This window comes from Halichoerus grypus, chromosome 1 (assembly GCF_964656455.1).
Source record: "Halichoerus grypus chromosome 1, mHalGry1.hap1.1, whole genome shotgun sequence".
NCBI lineage: Eukaryota > Metazoa > Chordata > Mammalia > Carnivora > Phocidae > Halichoerus > Halichoerus grypus.
In genome coordinates, this window is record NC_135712.1 from 73,653,737 (window position 1) to 73,676,859 (window position 23,123).

A 23,123-nucleotide genomic window follows, 5' to 3' on the forward strand; every position below is an offset into this window, starting at 1 on the left:
TGGATGGCTCATGTTCTAGTCCTTCCTAAAAGGAGGAGGTGATTAACAAATTACCACAAATGTGGTGGCTTAAAACAAAGGAAATGTATTCCCTCATGGTTCTGGGGGCTAGAAGTCCAGAATCAAGGTGTCTGCAGAGCCATACTCTCTGAAAGCTCTGGGGAAGAATCGATTCTTGCCTCTTCCTACCTTCTGATCATTGCTGACAATGCAACTGCATCCCTCCAATCTCTGCCTCTACCAGCACATGGGCTTCATCTCTCTCTGTGTGTGTCTTTCCACATCTTCAAATCTCTCTTCTCCTTATAAGAGCACCAGTCATTGGATTTAGGGCTCAACCTAATCCAGTATGACCTCATCTTAACTTGATTACATCTGAAAAGATCTTAATTCCAAATAAGGTCACCTTCACAGTGGATGTTCTAAGTGGATGTCAATTTTGAAGGAACACTATTCAACCTGGCACACCAGGACATCTCTAGCCCTATTCCTCCCATCCCATAGCTTTGGACCTTATCTCCTGCCCTCATCATGAACAGTCCTTCCTGCTCAAATGACTCGCCTCACTGGAGTCATGATAATCATCTTCATTGTTCTCCTTGACAGTAGGCTCTCCCTCCTTCCATCCATTTTCCACAAGAGCCTGCTGTCAGGTGAATCTCATAAAAAGGACAGCTTGGTTATCTTCACTTCTCTGCTCAAAAACTTTTTCAATGGCCCTTATTACCTGTAGCATAAGGGACACATTTGGGCCACACTTCCTTAGGAAGACATTCACAGACTTTCACACTAACTCCAGCTCACCTTTGCAGTCCTATGCTCAGGACTCGGATTGTCTTTTCCCTCTATCATCTGTCTCTTCTTCCTCCATCATCATGTCTCTCCCTCCATCCAAAAGCCATTCTCCATCACAGCATGTATTATTCCCACCACTCTTGAAAAGCTACATTGTTCCCAAAGTCTACCAAGAACCCCAGCCCATACCCCGCGGAATAGTCACTCCTGCTCCAAACTCCCAGAATATTTTGTACTTCACTTGATACTTCTCATCCTTACATTACCTGATCATGCTATGTCTCTTTTGATGAAAACATGAGCTCTTAAGAGCAGGATGTCTTCTCCATTCCCCCAATTTCTGGTTCTTATGGGAAGACGGTTGGTATGTTCTGAAGAGAAGAAGGAAGGAAGAAAGGATTCTGAAGTAATGATTTTCAGAAGGTGATTTTGGGGGTATGCAAATATTTTGTATTTCATTAACAGTCAAGTTTATAATAAAGTAAAAATGCCACCTTTACCCCAATTTCAAATTTTCATATTTATGAAAACAGCTCACGTTTTTATACTAAGCAAATGTTATTCATTTGGACTTACCAAATAAATGTACACTAATAAAATGTGTTTCTGTCTTATAAGCAGGCTCTGGGTAAGATTTATTGAATTAAAATATATGGAAACTACTATAGCAATGGAGTCGCGGATTGCCCTTGGCTGATGCAGTATTTGCATTTCCTCTTAGACTCTCTTAATCCCAGGAGCCATAATGGTGGTTGATATTTTTTTTTATCCCATGTGTGAGATTAAAGGAGAGGGATGCTGTAAGGCCAAGAAGCAGAGCAGAAAGGTAATGGACTTTGGAGGCACGAAGACTGTGACAACTCTGCCATTTATTAACTGTGTGATTTGGGGGATATGACTTCTCAAAACCTGTTTCTTTCTCGTTAAAATAGGTCTAGCTCATGGGATTGTTGAGAGGATTAAATAATATGCCTAAAATTAAATGAATAACATATAAGAGAATAAATGGCATCTACCTCATTACAAGGGTTAGCTCTGGTGAGAGGTGGGTTTTTTTGACTTGCCTGGTGAATTGCAGAGGTAATTCTAACAGCAGTTGAGAACACAGATGAGTAGGGCCTTAACCTCTAAATTGCCCCGAGGGAGAGCTAGCTAATGAAAAGCCACAAGAGTGAATTATCTGCTGACTACACTCTTTTGCAGAGGTACGAAATTGCTTTTGTATAGATATCCAGTTTCCTAATTATCTTTTAAAAATCAAATGAGAGCTCTTTCTAAAGTCCTGGTAGTGACCAAGAAAATAAAGAAGCATCATCACATTTTACCCAAGAATCAAGAAAAACTCATTTGGAAATAAAATAAGTAATTGAGTATAGAGTGTTCGGTATGACTCTGGAGTAGACAAAATATTTTCTTGACCGTGGTCCCCTTCCTATAAGATCTGGGTGAAAACTAACATCAGGTGATGACTCTGAGAAATAGAAAAACTCACTTCCTGAATTCATTTGGATCTTTAAAAGGAAGTCCATGGCTGCCTTCTCTTGCTAGTTGGGTTTCAAATCATCTTTCTCTCCTCCCATGAGGCTGCCCTTCTCTATTCTCTATTCTTTTATGGGCATCAGCATGCAGGGTTATAGGAGCTAAGAGTGCTGTATAGGGATGCTCTGGCTTTTCTGGAAAGGGCTCCTTCTAGCTTTGGCCCATGAGTCCTGGGCTCTCACCCACACTGCTGACACCTTCATGGCCAGTGTTGGGGAAAAGTAGTCAGGCCCTTACAGGGCTTTTGGGGATCCTGCTCCCCCATGTGTATGTTTCTGGGCCTATTTCTCAGCTTAGGATCTTTTTATCTTCTTTGCCTTAGACCTCAAAGAACTTAGCCTACTGTCTCTCTCCTTCTAGGTGTTACCTTCACTTCCCACTCTATCACTTGCACAAGACACCAGGGCTCTAATTTAAGAGTTTTACTACCAATTAGAATAGGGAGCAGATAATAGCTGACAGAAATTACACGGGGAAGGTGGAAAGTTTCTAGTATCTAACCAAGTAGAGCAGTATCCAGAGCCTGTGTCCAGTTTCTACCCCTTTGCTTTCTACCCTTTATCTTCATTAGTCCAGTAAAGCCTTGTCCTATTTCCACACAGGACAATTCCCCTACCACATTTATACTCACACACACTCATTCACACACACACACACACACACACACACACACACACACACACACTCACTCACACATACCAGAAGAAGCAATCAAGACAAAACAGATGTTCCTGGCTCTTAAGAGTATACTTTTTGTCTCTGAAAACTCCACACTGGGCATCTCTGCACTTTTCATAGGAATGAGTGACACAGGGCATACTCAATGTGGTGGAGGTGATAGGACTAAAAAATTAGGGTCAGATCCTTTGGAAGGAGTTCATTCTGCTCATTCTTATACCCCGATCTCTTGATATCCTGCAAAGCCCATCATTGTTTGATTTGGAATCAAGCCGGCCCCTTCCTGGTGGTTCTTAAGCTACCTGGCTTGGTGTCTCTGAGAAGCTTGTTTGTTGCTTTTCTCCCACCCACAAACTACCAGAGGGTCCCCAAAGCCACAGGCTGAACATGATATACCTTTCTGTCCATGAACTCTCAAAGATAAGGAATTTAAAATCCTATCTTTATATTAAAATCAACACATGCATATTTTGAACCAGAAAAAAAGTTCTTGTGTTTGGTTGAATGATATGCGATTGCCAATATTCAACCATTTTTGGCCTAAAAACTGGAGTTGCATATGGTTTAACCTAATATATTTTAAAAGTCACAAAAAAGGTTTTATTGGGGCTTGATCCGAAGACCCAGAAACAAAACTTCTGTTGCCATTGACATGGGGGATATTTTAAATAGAAGTTTGAAAAGCAGCCCTTTGCACAGTTTAATTTATTCAGTGATATTTGGAATATTCAGTCATACTGGGAATAATTGGCTCTCACTCAGAAATGGCTATCTTTCAAACTAATTAGCACTGGATTCTGAGAGCAAAGGGGAAAATGATAGGTTTCACGTTTTGAATTCTCCCCAAAGCATCAGCTCCTTCAGAGTTCTTCAATCTCTCCCAAACCAAAAATCTTCCCCTTTTTTTTCGTTCACAGATCTTAGTCATTTAACCTATTCAACTTCTCTGCTTCCCCCCACTCCTGCCCAGAGACTAAGAATTGATGAAACACAAGAATCCAGATCATGTGCTATGTGTCTCCAGGTGGCTCGCTCGCTCTCTGTGCTCCCTTCTGGAAGTGAGGCAAAGGTGCTGGGGAAAAAGAAATGTCTTTATTAAAAGTTGATGCAGTCGACTAGAAGAAATCTAGAAAACCCTCGTATATTACTGAATTGTTTCATTCACATTTGCATTAAATTTTTAGTCATGTGACCAAGAATTGTCACCTCTCTCAATCTCGCCACCCCCTCCCTCTTTCATGTGTAAACTGTAGGTATTTAACTGCATGAGATAAACCCTTCTAGGCCTGGCGATCTAAGATTTTACAACTTAAGGGCATGCATCCATGTTCATAAATGTAAAAATATATCAGATGGGCTCATCATCAACAAGGGACATCAGTCTTTGGTCATGGGGCCAACACTTTTTTTTTTTTTTTTTTACATTCTATTGCATATTTGCCCCATGTGGCTGGGGTTTGAGTCATTTTGCAAAGATTATTGATCCATAATATCCAATAAATATAAAAGCAAGGGAAGTGTTAGAAGTGCTAATAAGAAAAGGTACATGGTAATTAGGTAAGCAAGGTAGGGTATATTTTCAATTTTTAAGTGGCATGATTCACTAGATTGCAGGGAAATTTCTAAAGACAAAGAGCGATTCATGAAGCAGGTACAAGGATCTGTCTATACTTCTGCAATCAGCAATAATTTTTAAGAGCAAAAGAAAGTGATTGATGAACTAGAATACCATTTGAATGTGACACCAGCATTCGCAAAAGTATGTTCATTCAGGAGAAGGCCATGAGTTTGTTAAAGAATTTACAGGTGAAACATGGTAACCTTGTTGATGAGACCTGTCACAAACTATGAAGAGTTTGTGGGTTTAAGGATCTCAGTGAAGAGGGTAAGTGTAGGCACCTTAACTACTAACAGATTTCCCCACAATACTTAGAGGAATTACCAAGGAGAAATGTGACCTGACTCAACAGATTGCCAGCATATGAAATAAATTGGCTATTTTTGGAAAAGATGGAGGAAAGGTATATCTGTAAGAAGAAGTGAACATTTGGTTTTAAAACCTTGAAGGTCACACTCACAATTCTATGTGGTAGAAATGAGGATGTGGACAATAAGATTAAACCATTTTGTATTTGTTAAGGTAAGACTCTAATTCTCATTGGCTTAACACGATAAAGGTATATTTCTCACTCAGGTAAGAATGCAATGTGGATGATGCTTGGGGGGGGGGGTGACAGTTCATGTGCAGGGAGTCAGGAGCTCTCTATCTCATGGCCCAGTCGTCCTTCTGGTCCCAAGAGTCTCTCCATTGTCCTAAAAGATAGAAAAAGGGGCTACGGGGAAGGCACACCCACCTCTCACCATCCCACCCAGAAGGGACACATAATCACTTCCTCTTATTGGTAAGAATTAGCCCGATGGCTCCCACTTGAGATACAGGGGAGCAGGAGCAGGAAAGACAACCCAGGCTGGGCATCACACCCTAACAGCAACCCTAGACTAGGAAGGAGTCTTTGGCAGGGGTCAGCTGTCCAGCTCTGCCACACCTTCCAATCCCAGTTATGGACAAAAAAGATTTGCAATTAACTTTTCAGAACCTAACCTAGTTGCATATAGAGAAATAGAGAAACTTCTGTGGTATGTACTCTAAATAGGAACCATGACTCACAGCCCTGAATGCCTTCATTTTATAAAATGAATAAATAAAAGCAATTTTTAAAGGAACAAACTATAGTTTAAAGAAAGGAGAGGTGTTCTATTTTAGATTGTAAATGTTTTAAAGCCAAGCTTGGGTAATGTGTGCCTGTGTGTGTGTGTGTGTGTGTGTGTGTGCCCAGTATCTCTTCCTTTGAAAAATTACCCCACCCTCATTCTGCAAATATCTTACTAATTGCAGCTAAAGGAGGTGGGGGAAAAACTGACCAGGGTCACCTCCCTTCCTTGAGGTTACTATGACTCCCCACCAATCAAACATTTTTATCCCTCTGAGCATAGTGAGTTTTTCAGGGATGAGCACTCCACCTAAGCCTGGCCAATCAGAGCTCACTATGGTGCCTTTAATCCGGAGACTCTTTCTCTGGGGCAATCATCTCTAAAACCTGTAAGCCTGAGGCTATTGACAGCCATTTTGCTACTGCATGGAGAGCCTAAGAATGAAGCCAATCAGAAAGCTGATGACATTACTTGAATGCCTGGACAATAATGACCGAAGTCCACTATTTGAACTTTCTAGTTATACATGAGCCAATAAATTTCTCCACTTACACCTTTTTTTCTTTGCTTAATTTGATTTATTTCTGATAACAAAACCTTCAAAATTAAAAGGGTCCTCACTATGACACTTGGTTTGAATTTTTCATATCTTTTCATCATGCTTACTGTTCTGTTCTAAAACCTTTAATGGGCTCATTAATTGCCCACAAAGCTGAATTAAAGCTCCTCTCCTTTACTTTCAGAACCTTTCACCAAAAGGGTTCACCTTCCTCATCCAAGAACATAAACCTTAGAATGCCCAAACATTTATTTCTTATATTGACATCTGGTTTTAGTCCATTTCTGTCTTACCTTGTCTCAACTTCTAAAATTTTACATATGTTTGCACAGTTCCCGTGGAAATGATTACTGCTTTGAGGGATGGAACCAGGTCTCACAGACGAGGGTAGTCAACATCACCAGCTATACCCCTCCCCCTTGCAACAGTTCAATTCTTAGCATGGTACAGAACCCATAAAACACTCAGCAAATACTTGTTGAATTACATTTCCACAGCGATATTTCTTTGGGAAGCAGACTTTTAATTTTGGACATTTTTTCTTTCTGAGAAGGGGAAAAACTATCTAAGTAGACAATTTAGGAAGTGAATTTACAGCTTGAAAAAGGTGCTGAATTGACCAAAGCCTTCTTAGAGGCCAGCATTAAGGTCACTTTTTTCTTTATTTCATTTTCAGCACAGCTATAGCTCAGGCAGCAATTCAGACAGGATTTCCCAGGAACTGATCTAAATGGTAGTCTCTTTTAAATGTGAAAGAAGAAATCAGGTTCTTCACAGATCAGCTATCCTGAAGCTGTTAAATATCTGTTCTTCACTACATCTGGTGGGCCATGTTGTCTAGTATTTGTTAAATGAATAAATGATCTCTTCCTTTCCTTGGGTTCTTTCCCCTAACACCAGACATCATTTATTCCTGATAAATATTAGGAAAACATAAGATCAAGGTATAAAATCAAGGTGTGATTCCTCATATCTTTAAGTATTTTTATAGTTTTATTCACATTCCATTTTTTCACATGTCCTCCATAAAAACTTTGTAGCTGAGGAAGAAGAATAATGTCCATTTTTCAGAGGAGGAAATTGAGGCTCAGAGAGTCCAGGGAACCTAACAGTCATACAGCTGACAAACAACAGACCCAAGGTGTCAGTACCCACCCAGTATCCTACTACTACATCATCATGTGCTCTGGGAGGCTTATCAGGCAGGCAGGCCAGGGTGGTGGTCAAGAGCACAGAATTGGACTGAAGCAGACATAAGTGAAAGTTCAGGTGTGTCACTTAGTACCATGTGACCTTGGACAAGTTACATGATTCAAACCTCAGTTAGAATTCAAATCTCAGTTTCCTACTCTGAAAATAGGAATCCTCCTACAACCTCCTATAGAGATGGTAAAGGTTGAATGACCCAGTGGCTGAGACTTGATAAGTGCTCTCAAAATACTAGCTATTAAGGATAAAGTTGTCAGGGAAATGGGAACTAGCCAGGTACATGGAGTGGTTACTGCAGGTCTGAAAACTGGACTTCAGTTTCTCTTTAGATTTAATAGACTATGTTGTCTATCTAATGTACTGTGAAGGACCAGGATTATGGGAAATGCTCTTTCTTTGGAGAACATCAAGAAGACATTGCTGGCATTCGGCCCCAGCTCCATAATACTATGCTTGAAATATTATCCCTGGGTGAATATGCGAGGGAACCCACCGGAGTGAACTCAGACTAAGATCTCCCAAGGAGAGCAATGGCAGGATTAGGATCCCAGAGTGGAGGAGCTACATCTCGGCTAATCCCATGCCACTGGAGATTCCCTATTTCCATGGACGTTTCTTGCTGAAGCACTGGTTGCACATCCCCACAGCACTTTCTCCTTTAATGATCAGCCACACCTGCAGCTTTTCCCACCCCCCTTTGTGTTGTGGTCAAATCCTGGAAGAAACAGATACCTCACCCTGCTGAGACACGCCCATCTACCTCACAGTCTGGCAAATGGAGCCTGACCCATCTGGAAGTGAATTTTGAGTTTTGATATTCTTCAAGTCTCAATCTCAATTGAGTGAAGCTTCTTCTTTTCTACCTGCCTCCACCTGCCTTTAGGAATTTTTCTGAGGCTCTGACTCTGCCCTGATGATGGTCTCTAAGGATGTCTAACTCTTTTAGGGGAAACTCTGCTCTCTATCCAAAGGGATGTGACCTTATCCTGAGGTAGAGTGAAACACAATAAACTAAACCTATTACAATAGGTTAATACCCACTCTCGGAGGAGAAATTTTATTTAACACAGACCATTAGTTAGTCAGTGTGATTACCGTTTATCTTCACCAAGATGCTCCAGGTCTATTTCTCCATATCTGCCCCTCTGAAATACATACAGGCACCTTCCTAGACACATGCCAGGTGTCATTCGTGTGCTGTGGAGGGTCAAACTCTGTCCTCCCTCCGAAATGTGTTCCAACAATCTACGAATCTATGGTCAGCCTATCCTACAGGGTTGCTGTGGGGATTGGTGTTAAAACTAGATGGTATAGAATAAATCTAAAGCATTATGTAAATTTGAAGTCAAGTTATGATTCTAAGCCTTTAGATACTTTCTAGATCTCCTCACTTTGGAAATAATAGAAGAACATTACCACAAGACAAATATTCAGCTATCACTGAGGAAGTTGAACTTTGATCCTCCTTGAGGATTCCATATATCTTTGAACATCCACTTCTTGATGATGTCCACTTATTTAATACCTCTGATCAATAACCTCATTTCTCCCCAGTCTCCGTTTTACTAGCCTCTTTGATAGATTTAATTAAACTAATGCACTTTATGGAGATATGAAACCAGGCACTTGATGATGTCACTTCCTGGTTTGGGTCTTCAAGCTTCCCTTTCATAAAGTGGAAGTAGGAGGGACAGAGGGGGAAGGAGAGGTACAATTTGCTTCTGCTCAATTCACAGTGGTATGAAACTAAAGACTTGTTTGGAAAGTGTCTGAAATCCTCTAATTCCTATAATTATCTTAATTTTTTAAAATGTTACATTAGCCTCAAAGCCGAGCACGTTGTTTTGAGAGCCATAAAACCACCAATTTGGGGAACAAACCCATGTATGCTTAGTTCAGTAGTGGAAAACATGAATTCCTATGTAGGCAAAATGATGATGGAGTTTAAAGCAGGGATGGAAAAGGCCAGTAGTGGAATAAGGCACAGCCCATGTGTGACTTGCTAGACCAACAGCTATTCCTTAAAAATGAGGGAGGGTCGTGGGGTGTGAAAACAAGATGACGGAGAAAAATTGTTAGTGGAGGACACAAAACACACAACTGTGAAATAAAAGAAGTCCTGAATGACTTTTACTTTCTCATGACCCCTGTGGCTCCTAGGTATACTTTCTCCCTGCATATCATTCCCCTGACCATAGCAATTTAACTATAGTACAAAAAAAACTCAAAGAAATATCCTCAACTGAGTGGTAAAAGCAGTAGGGTTTTAATTTTATGATATATAAAGCCCTGAGCATCTTTTCTGGGGCATTGAGACTTATAGGTGCATTGAAAGTTAGGGCCTAATAAATTTCTTCCATGTATCAAGGAATAAAATGACTTATTTATTTATTTATTTTTAATTTTTTTTTAAAGATTTTTATGTATTTATTTGAGAGAGAGAGAGAGTGCACACATGAGCAGGGGCAGAGGCAGAGGGTGAGGGAGAAGCAGACTCCCCACTGAGCGGGTAGCCAGATGCGGGGCTCGATCCCAGGACCCTGAGATCACGACGCGAGCTGAAGGCAGATGCTCAACCAACTGAGCCACCCAGGCGCCCCATAAAATGACTTTTTTAAAGATAGTTAAACTGAAACAACAAAGATAAAACATACATGGTAAAACTCATTTTTGAAGAGTCAGCAGTATCTAGCTTCCAAAAGAAAATGGCATTGACTTGTATGTGAAGATTTTCTGTGTGACTTTGGAGGAGGCTCTTGATCTCTCTGTTTCATCAGCAAATATTTTAATATCTTGGAATGAGTACTTGAACAAGCACTGAGTAATCACTGGCTAAATAAAAGAGGTTTTGATGAACGCTCTGTATTTCCAGCCCAACAGAACCACTCAGTGTTTCTATATACATCACACATTTTCCTGACTCTACACTTTTGCTTATGCCATTTCTTCCACTAGGAATCCACCCTCGTGTGTTCCTTGTTCTAATTTTACCCATTCTTTCAGGACAAGGTCAACTGTCTTTTGTGTTTTCAGCTTTTCCTGATTTCTTTACCTGGAAGTACTGTTTCTTCTTCCAAACCCTCAAAGGTAGCTCTTGTTTTCTCCCTCCCTTATGGATTGGTAGGGCCTCATATTTTTATGTATTTTCTTAAGTACATGACTCATGCCCTTCCTTTAGAGGGCAGGTACTGTGTATGATTTGTCGCAGAACTTAACATGTAATAAGCATTTAATAAATGTTTGTTGGATAGATTGTGTGATGGTTAGTTTTATGTTAGTCTTATGTGTCACCTTGGTTAGGCTACGGTACCTAGTTAACTTAGTGATTTAAAGTACCTAGTTATTTAATACTAATCTAGGTATTGCCAAGAGAGTATTTTGTAGATGTGATTGACACCTACGGTTGACATTAATGTGGGTGGGCCTTAGCCAACCAGTTGAAAGGTCTTACAAACAAAACCAGAGTTTTCTGGAGGAAATTCTGCCTCAAGACTGCAGTATCAACTGCTGCTTGAGTTTCCAGTCTGCCAACTTGCCCTATGGATTTGGGATTTGCCTGCTCTACAGATCTGGGGGCTTGTCAGCCCTCCCAACTACACGAGCCATTTCCTTGAATATTTCTCTTTATATACGTTTGTGCTATTGGATCTGTTTCTCCAGAGAACATTGACTGATAGAGATAGCACATATATCCTGTTTATCATTTGAATTAAGGGACTTACTTGACCATAAGCTCCAGGAGGACATGAACTTTTCCTTTGTTCACTGCTATATCCCAGTTAGAAGTTCAATAAATATTTGCTGAATAAATGAAGGAATAAAAAAGACAGCTTTATGGAAAATACCACTGCTGGCTATTGACTAGGTTTGAACTTGCCCTCACATACCTTGGCTCTTGTGCTGATGCGCATGACAGGAAAAAATCCCAGTCCTGCCACTCTGGGTGTTCCCATAGGCAAGTCACTTCCATTCTCTGAATTTTATTATCTTCTTCACCTGTATGATTAAGATTTTGATCTGGTAGAACTCTCAACTTCCCCACACCCTTCTTTGACATTTTTCGTTTTGATGCATGGCTATAATATCCTCAATTTTGCATCTTTTTTGTCGTCATACACACTGGAATATTATTTATTGCCTGATAGTCGTTTCTTTCATTATGAATCACACTATCATCAATTACTACCAAGCTTTATAAAGTTGCTCTTTTACAAAGTACTTAAAGAAAACTTCAGCCTCCATTTCTAGGACCAGACTCCTTCCGTATCTTAGTTGTAAGGAAATAAATAGACTCCCTAAGGTTTTTACCAGAACTACAATTCCTTGTCCACAAGTGCTTTACAAGTCAGCTATGAAGGCCCGTATATTCATTTATCCTGCACCTAGATTTCAGAACTTCCAACCTTTGCTTCTAATTTTAGGGCCAGGAAATTATTTTATAGCTGTTTTGCAGGCTTTTATAAATACTTCCTGCAGGGCTTTCTTTGGGTACTTTTTGTTTCCTCTCATCCTGTGGGGAAAAGAATTTCTGGAGTCTGAACATACCTGCTGGGCCCTCGCTGGGCCCTGAGAACACAGAGGTCATATGTCTACGCCCTGGGGCCAAGCTGCTGAGTAAATTTCAGCTGCAGGTCTTGCTTCAACCCCCACCAGCAGAGAATAGGAGGCTATTAGCCAAGATGTGCCAAGGAGGGGGGTCTTAATGCACTTACAGATTCTCTTCTCCCCATTTCAGGCTACTTCTATCAGAGCCTGCGTCCTAAAAACATCCTATCATGGAATGTCAAGCTGTGCAAGGGTAAACTGGGGAAAAATAAGCAAATAAACAAAATGTACCAAGAAATTGTACCCAGCACAAGATCGCTTTATTTGTCTTTTCATGTCAAAGTCACAGTTCCAGAATGTCATGCCTGGATGATACCGTATTCTATTCATTGACACTTGAGGAAAAGGAGTTTCAGAGATGAGGAGAGGCTTTTCCACTGATCATGGAACTAACTAATGGGTGAAAGCCAGGCTACCATCAGTCTCCTGGCTTCTGTTCCACTGATTTTATCTAAATGTATTTATTCATAATGCATATCTATATACCCCCGCTTCCCCCCCAAAATTTTATGAGGCAAATCATAATAAAATGCATGTACTCACATTCCCAGGGCAGTTTAAATAGACATGAATCAGTAGAGATTAAATTGAGAGAGGGGGCTGTGGGGTTTTCTTTTCTGTCTTTCTTCCTTTTTTATATATTTTTTTTCTTTTTTCTTTTTTCTCCTGTTTTCCCACTAGGCTATGTGGACGCACTGGGGAATTTGAGGGTTTCTTTGGTGTATGTTTATGCTCAGAAACTACTAATAGAGAAAGCATAATTTGAAGGAACGGTCCAGGAAGTATACTTAGGGTTGTGTGTGATAATGTTGTCAGAGCTGGAAGAGTGTCAGCATTCCCGTCAGCTGTCCTCTCTCCAGGTTTTGCAACTTGCAATTTAAAATGAGCTTTGGATCACAACTCAACCCACCAGGTCTTGGATCAGGGGAAATAACTCCTTCTATTCATGTATTGTACTGGGCGTGGGGGACAAGAAAGCCGTTTTTCAAATAAGCTTGTTATATACTGCAGGGTTTAGAGAATTTTTTTTTTTTTTTTTACAAGCTTTAGAAAACAAAACAGGCATCACTACCATTCCCTGATCAATTTTATAAGTCTGCTCAGAGAGCCAGCTTCTATCATTATAAAATAAGTGTGTAAATAAATGTGTTAAAGGCAATACCTATTTTTTCTTTTCCGTGAGAGCTTCTGGAATGGGGATCTGGGTGTGGGAGGTGGGTGTGATGTCTGTGGCATGTCTATACCATGGGGTAGAAAAAATAGCCTGCTAGAATTGGACAGTAGGAAAGCCAGAAACAATGAAATATGAATACATTTTAAGCTTAGAAAAAGAAAGACACAATCCTCAATCTTAGGTCCTTCTGTGAAAATAGATAGAAAACACCTTGTGTGAGGAGTTCAGAACTCATAGCTCTGTTGTGAGGTGGATCCTTGTAGGAAAGGAGTTCTCTGTTGTTACATTAACTGACAAAAAATCATCCAGTCATAGCTTCTTAGAGCTGAAAGGCACCTCAGGGGTCAGAGTCTAAGCTCCTGACCAACTCAGGAACCTCCTCTATTGTAACCCTGACAAGTGGGTAACATGGCTCTGAATACCTCCCGTGATGGAGAGTTTATGAATTCATAAGGCAGCATATTCTGTGCAGAGTGGCCCTCGTTAGAAAATGCTTCTGTATCCTGAGTTGAAGGCTGTATTTCTGTAACTGCCGCCCATTTTAGCTTGTTCCACCTTCTATAGCCATCCAGAAAAAAAAAAATTAATTTTCCCTGTGATAGCCCTTCATTTGATCATTAGCAGCAAAGCAAACCAAACATCTCCAGTCTACACTGACAAAGTATAGTGCTCCCCCCTTAGCCCAGGACGCAGTACCCAAGGTATATACAAGACAGGATTGATGTGGAGGGTGTGGAGCTAGAAGGGGATGGAGCAGTGTCCAGAGATTGGTAAGGGTGACGCCACAGCTTCCCCAGAACAGTTGAGGAGTTTAAGGCATTTGCAGAAAGAGGATTTCCAGAGCAATTAATCAGTTGCTTTTCTTGCCTGGTGTATGAAATGAAGCAGACTAGGTTTCCTCAAAGGAAGGGAGAATTGAAAATTTTGACTTAATTTTTTTAAGTTATTTTTGTCAGAAAATTTGTTGAACAAATGGCCTGTGCTCAGATTTTAAGGTAGAAAGAGAGGAATAAAAGGTTTTGTTTGCCATGATGGAACTTGAACTGAGCTTTGGGATCCGACCGTACGTGTGGAATGCTGGGTGAAGTGTAAGGCTCTCTAAGACAGAAGACATTGCTGGTGTTTTTCTGGATACTCAGTGGACTGGTAACAACACAGTCTGAGGTTTGATGCAAAGAACCTGAGTTTGGGGCCGCAACCAACCACCTGCTTGTTCATTTCCTCTTTCATTTATCAGACATTTATTGAACACCTACTATGAGCCAGCGCCAGCGATAGGCACTGGGAGCACGTCTATGATCAAGATGGACATCGCCGCGGCGTACATGCAGGGTACATTTTTGTGGGGGAGACAGACGAGTTCTCAGGCAAAGACAATGGCATTTGCGAAAGACTGGTGACAGAACCAAAGGCAATGAGCAGCTGTTAGGAGCCCCCATGACCTAGACTTGGAGGGGTGCAAGTGGAAGAGATTGGGGAAAAGCCATTTGCAGGAAATGACATCAAACCCGAGAGCTGAAGGATGACAATCACTAGCTGGTGGCCTCTCAGAAATCACCATCTCTCTGAGCCTCAGTTTCTTATCTCTAAAATTGGAATGAGAATAACAGTCCTGACTCACCTGCTTTAGTGGGAGGTTGTGAGAATCCACAAACAGATTTTTGTGATAAGTGCTCGGTTGAACTGTAAAGTGCTCTATCATTGTAAGAAATGACAATTGTTAATAATTGCTATCAGATATTGTGTTATCTCCATTCCTAGACTCTATTTTCTTTCCACACGTACAGATCTGGCTCCTTGAGCACAGCAGGAGCAGAGAATAAAAGGACAGATTTGGGTGCAGAGATTTACACCGTGACAATTTCTTTCCAGCTTGAGCCCCCAGGGCCTCAGGGCTACTGGGCACAGGGGTGAAGGTGAAGGTGGAACAGGGCCCTCTGAACCAGGTGCGTGGGTCAGAGGGGGTGCACTTCACTTGGGGTTCCCCTTGTTAGAAAGAACAGACTGAGTCAAATGGTTATCCACACTCTTCTGGGGACCTCACTAACACTTACATGGCCCAATCTCACCAGAGGTAAAATTACCCCAGCTGGGTTGCGTGCCCCTGGATCACTTTGTGAGATGCCAAGGAGATTCAGCTCAGCTCATCCTGATGGTGGGGAAAAGTAGTGGCCCAGCAATTCCAAATGGCAGCACTTCCTGGTTTACTGAGATTTAACTTTCAAGAGCAAGGAGTGCATTTTGCCCAAGGGCCAGGCTCCTCTTTTTATTAATTCTGGTCAAATTTCAGGGGATTTTCCATGCCCCATCTGGTGGCCTGGAAACATACTAAATGTTTACTAAATTTGTATCTTTGGGGTAAATACCCAGTAGTGCAATTGCTGGATCGTAGGGTAGCTCTGTTTTCAACATTTTGAGGAACCTCCACACTGTTCTCCAGAGTGGCTGCACCAGTTTGCATTCCCACCAACAGTGTAGGAGGGCTCCCCTTTCTCCGCATCCCCGCCAACATCTGTCGTTTCCTGACTCGTTAATTTTAGCCATTCTGACTGGTGTGAGGTGGTATCTCATTGAGGTTTTGATTTGCACTACTGGGTATTTACCCCAAAGATACAAATGTAGTGATCCGAAGGGGTACGTGCACCCCAATGTTTATAGCAGCAATGTCCACAATAGCCAAACTATGGAAAGAGCCTCGATGTCCATCGCCAGATGAATGGATAAAGAAGATGTGGTATATATATACAATGGAATGTTATGCAGCCATCAAAAAACGAAATCTTGACATTTGCAATGTCATGGATGGAACCAGAGGGTATTATGCTAAGCGAAATAAGTCAATCAGAGAAAGACAAGTATATGATCTCACTAATATGAGGAATTCTTAATCTCAGGCAACAAACTGAAGGTTGCTGGAGTGGTGTGGAGTGGGAGGGATGGGGTGGCTGGGTGATAGACATTGGGGAGGGTATGTGCTATGGTGAGCGCTGTGAATTGTGTAAGACTGATGAATCACAGACCTGTACCTCTGTAACAAATAATACATTATATGTATCAAAAACTAATGATGTAATGTACAGTGATTAACATAACAAAAAAAAAGAATAAAGCACTTGCTCGGGACGAAACTTAAAGAAAAATGTTTACTAAATTTGAAGTTCCTTTGAGAAATAGAAACTGCACCATCTCTACTATTTGGGCAGGTCTACTTTCCCTTTCTGTGCCCTAGTTCTCCTATCTGCAAAATGGAGATGGTGGATGGGATTTCTCCCCAAGTCCTTCCACCATCAACATTCCACATGTCAGTGATGTTTGCCTCTTCTTGCTGCCTACAGTTTCAAATCTAAGAAGCTTGGGCCACTTCCATTTGTTAGGCTTTTATTGAAAATCCAACCACCCTAGAAGGCCAGATCTTGTAGCCTGGGCTGCTATTTAAATCTCTGTCAGACCAGAGCAACTTTGTTTAAAATTATATTTTGTTAATGCATCATGTGGATGTGGAGCTTGCTATTTTTAATACATGCTCTGAACAGCCCAGTTATTCAGGGCTGAGAGTTTGCCACAGAACTTTAGAGCTGAATTTAAAAACAAACAGCCCCAGAGAAGCAATAAGAAGGCTGCTTTCACAAGCTAATAAAATTCGGGAATGGAAAAGTAGAGGGGCAAGTTTTACCTCTGAGCAGGACAGCAGCTTGGGAAGGCCGTGAGTTTCTTTGCTCTGTTCGATGCTGGAGGAGCAAGTAGAGGAATGACCCTCATTAGTGCTTGTTTAGATGGCAGACTCCATTGACCTTTCCTGAGTCACTTGTCAAAACTCCGGAAATGCGCACTTTTGTTACAGGACTGGGGCACATACCTTCTAAAAATCTCTCTCTCTCTCTCTCTCTCTCGCTTCACTTTCCCCTCTATTTCCCTTCCTTCTTTTAGGGCATATAACATACACGGAGGGAAAAAGGCATGAAAATAGAAGCATTTAATGAAATTAAAGCAGAAATACCTATATTTATAACAACTCTTAAGTGATTGTTGGGAAACCATAGAAAGCTTACACTGAAATATGTAATTGTAGCAAAAATCACCTAAATACTGACTTCCTGGACTTTGAGAGATGAATTGTCATTCATTCGTTTATTTATTCATTCATTCAAACATACTAATTAAGGTCATAAGATGGGCCAGGGACTGTATTAAATGCAGTGTTTACAAAGCTTGCCCTTGAAGAGCTCATGAGTTTACTGGCGTGCAGAGATTAAAAAGCCTCCCAAGAGCCCAATTCAGGAAATTATGATTCCTGATCCTCTTTCTTATTTTGCCAATTCGACAAGAGATATTTATACCATCTTATCAGAGTTCTATAAGATCATATAAAAAGTATTTCTTTTTCTCTTCAGGACATCCTCTAAACATAGAGGCTCATTAAAGTTCAGTGATTCATAGAATTCTGATCTGGCTCATGTAAAGTAGAACAGACAATGCAGAAGAGAGACCATTTATTGACTCACTCATTCAAAACATCCAAGGTCCAGGGCTAAGGCACAATCAGAGCAATTTCTGCTAACTACCTGTTTTCTCTCTGTGAATAGAAGAATCACAAGAAAAGGTAGAAACAAGAGAAGAGCAATGCCTCATTTATGCTTTCGGAAATTAACGAAGAAAAAGTGTCTCGGGGCACCTGGGTGGCTCAGTCCTTAAGCGTCTTCCTTCGGCTCAGGTCATGATCCCGGGGTCCTGGGATCCAGCCCCGCATCGGGCTTCTTGCTCAGCGGGAAGCCTGCTTCTCCCTCTCCCACTCCCCCTGCTTGTGTTCCCTCTCTCTCGCTGTGTCTCTCTCTGTCAAATAAATAAATAAATAAAATCTTAAAAAAAAAAAAACAAAAAGAAAAAGTGTCTTGGGCGCCTGGGTGGCTCAGTCGTTGAGCGTCTGCCTTCGGCTCAGGTCATGATCCCAGGGTCCTGGGATCGAGTCCCGCATCGGGCTCCCTCCTCTGTGGGGAGCCTGCTTCTCCCTCTCCTACTGCCCCTGCTTGTGTTCCCTCTTTCGCTTTGTCTCTCTCTGTTGAATAAATAAATAAAATCTTTAAAAAAAAAAAAAAGAAAAAGTGTCTTGACTTTTTTGCCGGAATTATTTCAAACTGTTATCATGTAGGTTGGAGGTTGTTACTTGCATGGGTGCACTAGGATCTTTCCGATCCATGGAATGATGGTGCCTCAGCCAGCTGTCTCACAAATGCCTACCATTGATCACGAGAGAAGCACTGGCAGATGGGAGTGGATCGATTTGTGTTGGAGTTCCAATCACTCGCATAGCTTATACCACTCCCAGGTAATGGTAATAACCCTCTCAGATGAGAAGTCAAGGCAGCATAGAAGACCTGCAAAAGCCAACATTTATTTGGGCATGTATCCTCTTTAATATTGAGTGGGTAAGGAAGCTCGTTTCAAGGAGAAGGAAACCAAAAGCAAAAGAAATTAACTGGTTCTACCAAAGTTCTTCACTCGTTACTGGATTCAATAAACTTTGAGGACCTTCCTCCGGGGCTAAATGCCATGGGAAATATGAAGACGGATATGATACAGTCCTTATTCTAAAGAATCTCATAGTTTGAAACTTGCATTAACCATGATAAAGCAAGGTCAAAATTCATCAGTGCCACCTGAAAGTTTCTGAAAGGGTGCAATGGAGGTCCTAAGGAGGGGACTTTGCCACCAGGTTGGGGAGGGGTTGGGGAAGGCAGGTATGGAATTGGCTTTGGTGTAAGGTTGAGAAGAGAGTAAGGAGGGGAGAGAAATTCCAAGGTAATGTCAGTGGCCAGATCTGTGTTTTGTAAACATCACTGCCAGCAACGATATGGAGAACAGGTTGCAGAAGGGAAAGAATTAAGTTTATAACAACAGAATTGAGTTTATAACAACAGTTTAATTAATTACTTATTACGTCAGGCATTGCACTAAGTGCTTGACCCACTTTATCTCATGTAATCATTAAACAATCTCTGAGATAGGAATTACCATCTCTATTTTATGGGGAAAGGCATGGCAGAACCTGGACTAACAAAACAGTTTGTATTCTTGGCAGTGAGAACTTGTAAGAAAATGAAAAAGCTCCTATCTGAATCAGGGACTGTGGAATAGAGAAGAGATGGATTTTAGAGAATTAGGAAGATAACTGGTTTCTAAGAACCAATAGGCCTTCTAAGTGTTTGCCTCAGAAACCACATAAACACTAAAAACATCTGTGAGATCCTATTCCGTCTAAAAGGACCATGACTTAGATGGAACCTGCCCTGTCAAGTAAGTATAACTCCATTGCAAGAACTCCTTTGTCTTATCACTGTCCATCCACCCAGATTCTGGCACTCTGCCTGGCAAATGGTGGGTGCTCAAATGGTATTTGTTGAATGAGAGAATTCTCACCTGGACATTCAGCATTCATTGTGAACCTGGGGCAGTTCATTCTGTCCCCCCTGCCCTCCACCACACTTTGGTTTTTCCGAAGAGCAGGCTGTGCCTCATTAACTCATTATATGTTAAGTTGAATAAGGTGTTATCCAGGAAAATTAATTGCCTAGGGCAAAGATAGAGATACTGTAGTGGCTAATGGGAGAGTCTATATGGCCCGTGGTGGGCACTGTTTTTTGATATGCTTAATTCTATCATGTTTGGCAATCTACGCAGAAAAGGGCAGAAGATTGGTTTCATATTCCTTAAGGCAGGTTCCTTCACCATCTGAGGCACTGGAGTTTTTGAGATGGAAATGCTCCCATAGAGATGTCCTCGCTCAGAACACCGCCCTTAAAATCAGAGGAAGACTCCCCTCTCCTTGAATGAGGTTGGCAAGCCCTGCCCCCAAAGGGGGTGGAGGTAGAGAAAGAATAACGTCCACAACTCGCACGTCTGCCTGAGTGCAGATTGGCAAGTGGCATGGGCGCGCAGACCTCTGTCATTTATTTATTTTTCTTTCCACTGGGTGCGCTGTCCCTTTAAATGGGGACGCTGGTGCTGGCTCCGTAACACCGGAGCCGGCAGCTTGTTGATTTCAGAGCTGGTGAATTTCACATTGTTTCCACTTCACTTTCCTCGCTCCGAGGGAGGCTCCAGTTGGCTCTACGACCGCTGTCGCTGCTGCCAGCGAGGGCCAGGGGAGGGCAGGGACCTGCAGCATCGGGGCCGGCGTGGGGCCTCTGGGAAGGGTGTCGGGGCCCCACACGCACCCTCGCTGCAGTCAGCTGCTGCCGAAGCCGGGACGCCCGGAGCGCAGAGAGCCGGGACTGCCAGCCTAGACGCCCGCCGGCCAGCCCGCCCACGGGCCGGGGCCGCAGCCAGGGAGCCGGCGAGGGGAGGAGGCCCGGGGGGGCGGGGTGGGGGGCGGGGGTGGGTGCTGCCGCCGCCTCGGAGCTGCTACTCGGCGCGTTTTGCATGAAGATGGCGGCTCCCACCGCCAGCAAGGCAGCCTCCCTGGGCTGTAACAACAAGCCAGCGTTCCCGGAGCTGGATTTCAGGTCAGGAGCTCGGGTGGAGGAATTGAACAAACTCATCCAAGAATTTACGAAGCACGACCAGCGGGAATACGACGACCAGAGAGCGCTGGAGATTCACACAGCCAAGGATTTCATCTTTTCCATGCTGGGTAAGGAGGGAAAAGGGGGAGGTGTGTGCGTGTGATGGGAAGCGTGGTAGAGAACCCATTCCCCCCTTCTCGTGCTCTCTTTCCTTCTTGGTTTCCTTCCCGGAGCCGGGTGCCTGTGGTAGAAACCATCCCTGTTCCGCCTCTTCCCTTCTTTCTCCGCCGCAAGCCGAGCTCCCTTCCCTAGTATACTTTGCGCCGGGTGCCCTTTTACCCCCGTTCGCGGGCTCTTTTGTTAATTTCTCACCGCCCGGGGGGCTTGTAAGCCGGTGAAGTGTTCGTGGTGAAACATCTCACTGTTGGAGGGAAGCCCCTGGAAGCTGCGCGGTTCAGGTGAGACCCGGAGGCGCCTTTCGATGAAGGGATTTGGCTCCGGTGGTTCGGACCTGCGCCTTCCGATGAACGCCGAGTCTCGGGTCCCGTCTTGAGCTTGGGGCGCGAAGACAGCTCGGGGCTCTGGCTCCGCGCCCGAGCGACAAGTTGCTTCTCTAGTCTTGCGGCGCGGCGCTGTCATGCCAAGCCGCCGGTGACCAAACTTGTTGGGTGTTCCCTAGTAACCCGCTCGAGTAGGCTGGGCGCCCGGAGTTCCTGCAACTTTGATTTGCAAATCGACTTCCCTTTGAAGCGCTCGGAAGCATTTCCAGTGCTTCTCCAGGGCTCTTGCTGAGCTCAGAATTTCTAATTACCAGCTCGAAAGTGACCAGGCTCAGAGCTCGGACCCCAAGAAGTGCCAGCCCCCTCCTCTTTGTTTGTGCGCCGGCCGGCGAGGCGCCTTGAGGTTCGAACCCCGGAGACGCCGGGGGATAGAATAATGCCGCCACTCCCACCCCCAAGCCCGGCACCTACAGGTCCTTCAACAGATTGTCGGATGGTGTGTAAAGGAAAATAATTAAGCAGACCTGGAGACCAGATCCCTTCTCAAGTGTCCTGTCGTTCGAATGATTGCTACTGGGGTGTAGAATGAGTGTCCGCTGCTGGGAGCCTCCCTCCCACGTAGCTTGCGGCTCCACCAGTGCAACCCTGGGGGCATGCAGTACGTGGCCTGGCCGTTACCGTTGCGCAGAACGGGGATTCGAGTGTAGCGCTGTCCTAACACGGTGCTCTGTGCCCTCTACAAACCCATCCTCAGCCAGTTTTCCAGGTCGTGGAAATTTTTTTTGAAAAAGGGCTTTGACCCCAGAGGAAGACAGAATTTTTCGCCTTCCTGCTACCTTTTACTTGGATTTTAGCCGGCTGTCGGTCGTTGCTGATTCTATCATTAGAGTACCCTCTTTCCGCTCGGTTTTCTTCCTCCCCGAAGCCCAACTCCAAGTCGGGGGTTTTACAGATTGAATGTTTGGGGCCGGTAATAGTAATGCTTTGGGAAGTTGGAGAAAGTATGTGAAAACTTGGGGCTGGATTTTATGTTTTGCTCCACACTGCCCAAGTGTGTCCTAAATTCTATATGGGGTTGAAAAGCTCTCTGTTGAGCTACTCGACCACTGAACTGTTTATATGAATGAAATGTATTTCTTTCTTTCTTTTTCTTTCTTTTTACAACTCCTTAACCTGGTGGGAATGAGCTTCCAGATCTGAAAACCAGTACAGTGGTTGTCGGGAGGGTGGGGATACACAGAGAAGGCTCAGGGCAGTGATTTCAGTTGTTTAATCATGGCCTTTCTCTTTGACGTAAATAATGGAAGTCTGCCAAGGCATCAGTTCTGATGTCTCCTGCTCTAGGTGGTTTTCTAGAGAAAGGTGCTGGGTCACCATCACTCAGGATAATCGTGAAACAGAAAATGGGAGGGGAGAGGAAGGGGGGGGTCAGTTTAAATACCCCACCCTTTAGGAACTTGTATGCTAACCCCATGGCTGAGACACAGATTTAGCAAAACCTTCATCCACATATGAAGGGTGAATTATTCCAGAGTGCTTAATGTATACCTGCATTTAATGTCACCGGAGGCATTGTGTTGATAGGTAAGCTAAATTACCTTCTATTCCTTTTTATCCGGTTGACCTTGCAAGAGAAGTCTTTCTTGCCCCGCTGGGAATTTGATAATTCCACCTGCAGGAGAGAAAATTCAGGAGAGTGTCATTTAAGCCTTTTGCCCCTCTGGACACTAGAAGGCAGATGGCAAAATGCGCTTGCCTGTGTGTGGTGCTGCATTCATTTGTGAGTTCCCTGCTTTCCTTTAATGAGGTGCTGGCTGCTCTAGACAAGTGAAGGTTTGGCGACAGCCAGGGTC

General features: G+C 43.1%; 1 protein-coding gene across 3 annotated transcripts in view; it reads left to right on the forward strand.

Moving 5' to 3' along the window:
• Positions 1 to 20,640: 20,640 nt before the first annotated feature.
• Positions 20,641 to 23,123, forward strand: part of MB21D2 (Mab-21 domain containing 2) — a 114,226-nt gene continuing 111,743 nt past the window's right edge. The window contains exon 1 of one of the 3 annotated variants that reach the window (XM_078067924.1): positions 20,641 to 20,898. In XM_078067924.1, the coding sequence (XP_077924050.1) occupies positions 20,688 to 20,898 (211 nt within the window). In that variant the 5' untranslated portion in view covers positions 20,641 to 20,687. Of the gene's footprint in view, positions 20,899 to 21,155; positions 21,229 to 23,123 lie in introns of those variants that run through there. The other 2 variants (XM_078067932.1, XM_078067934.1) reach the window with 2 other exon arrangements.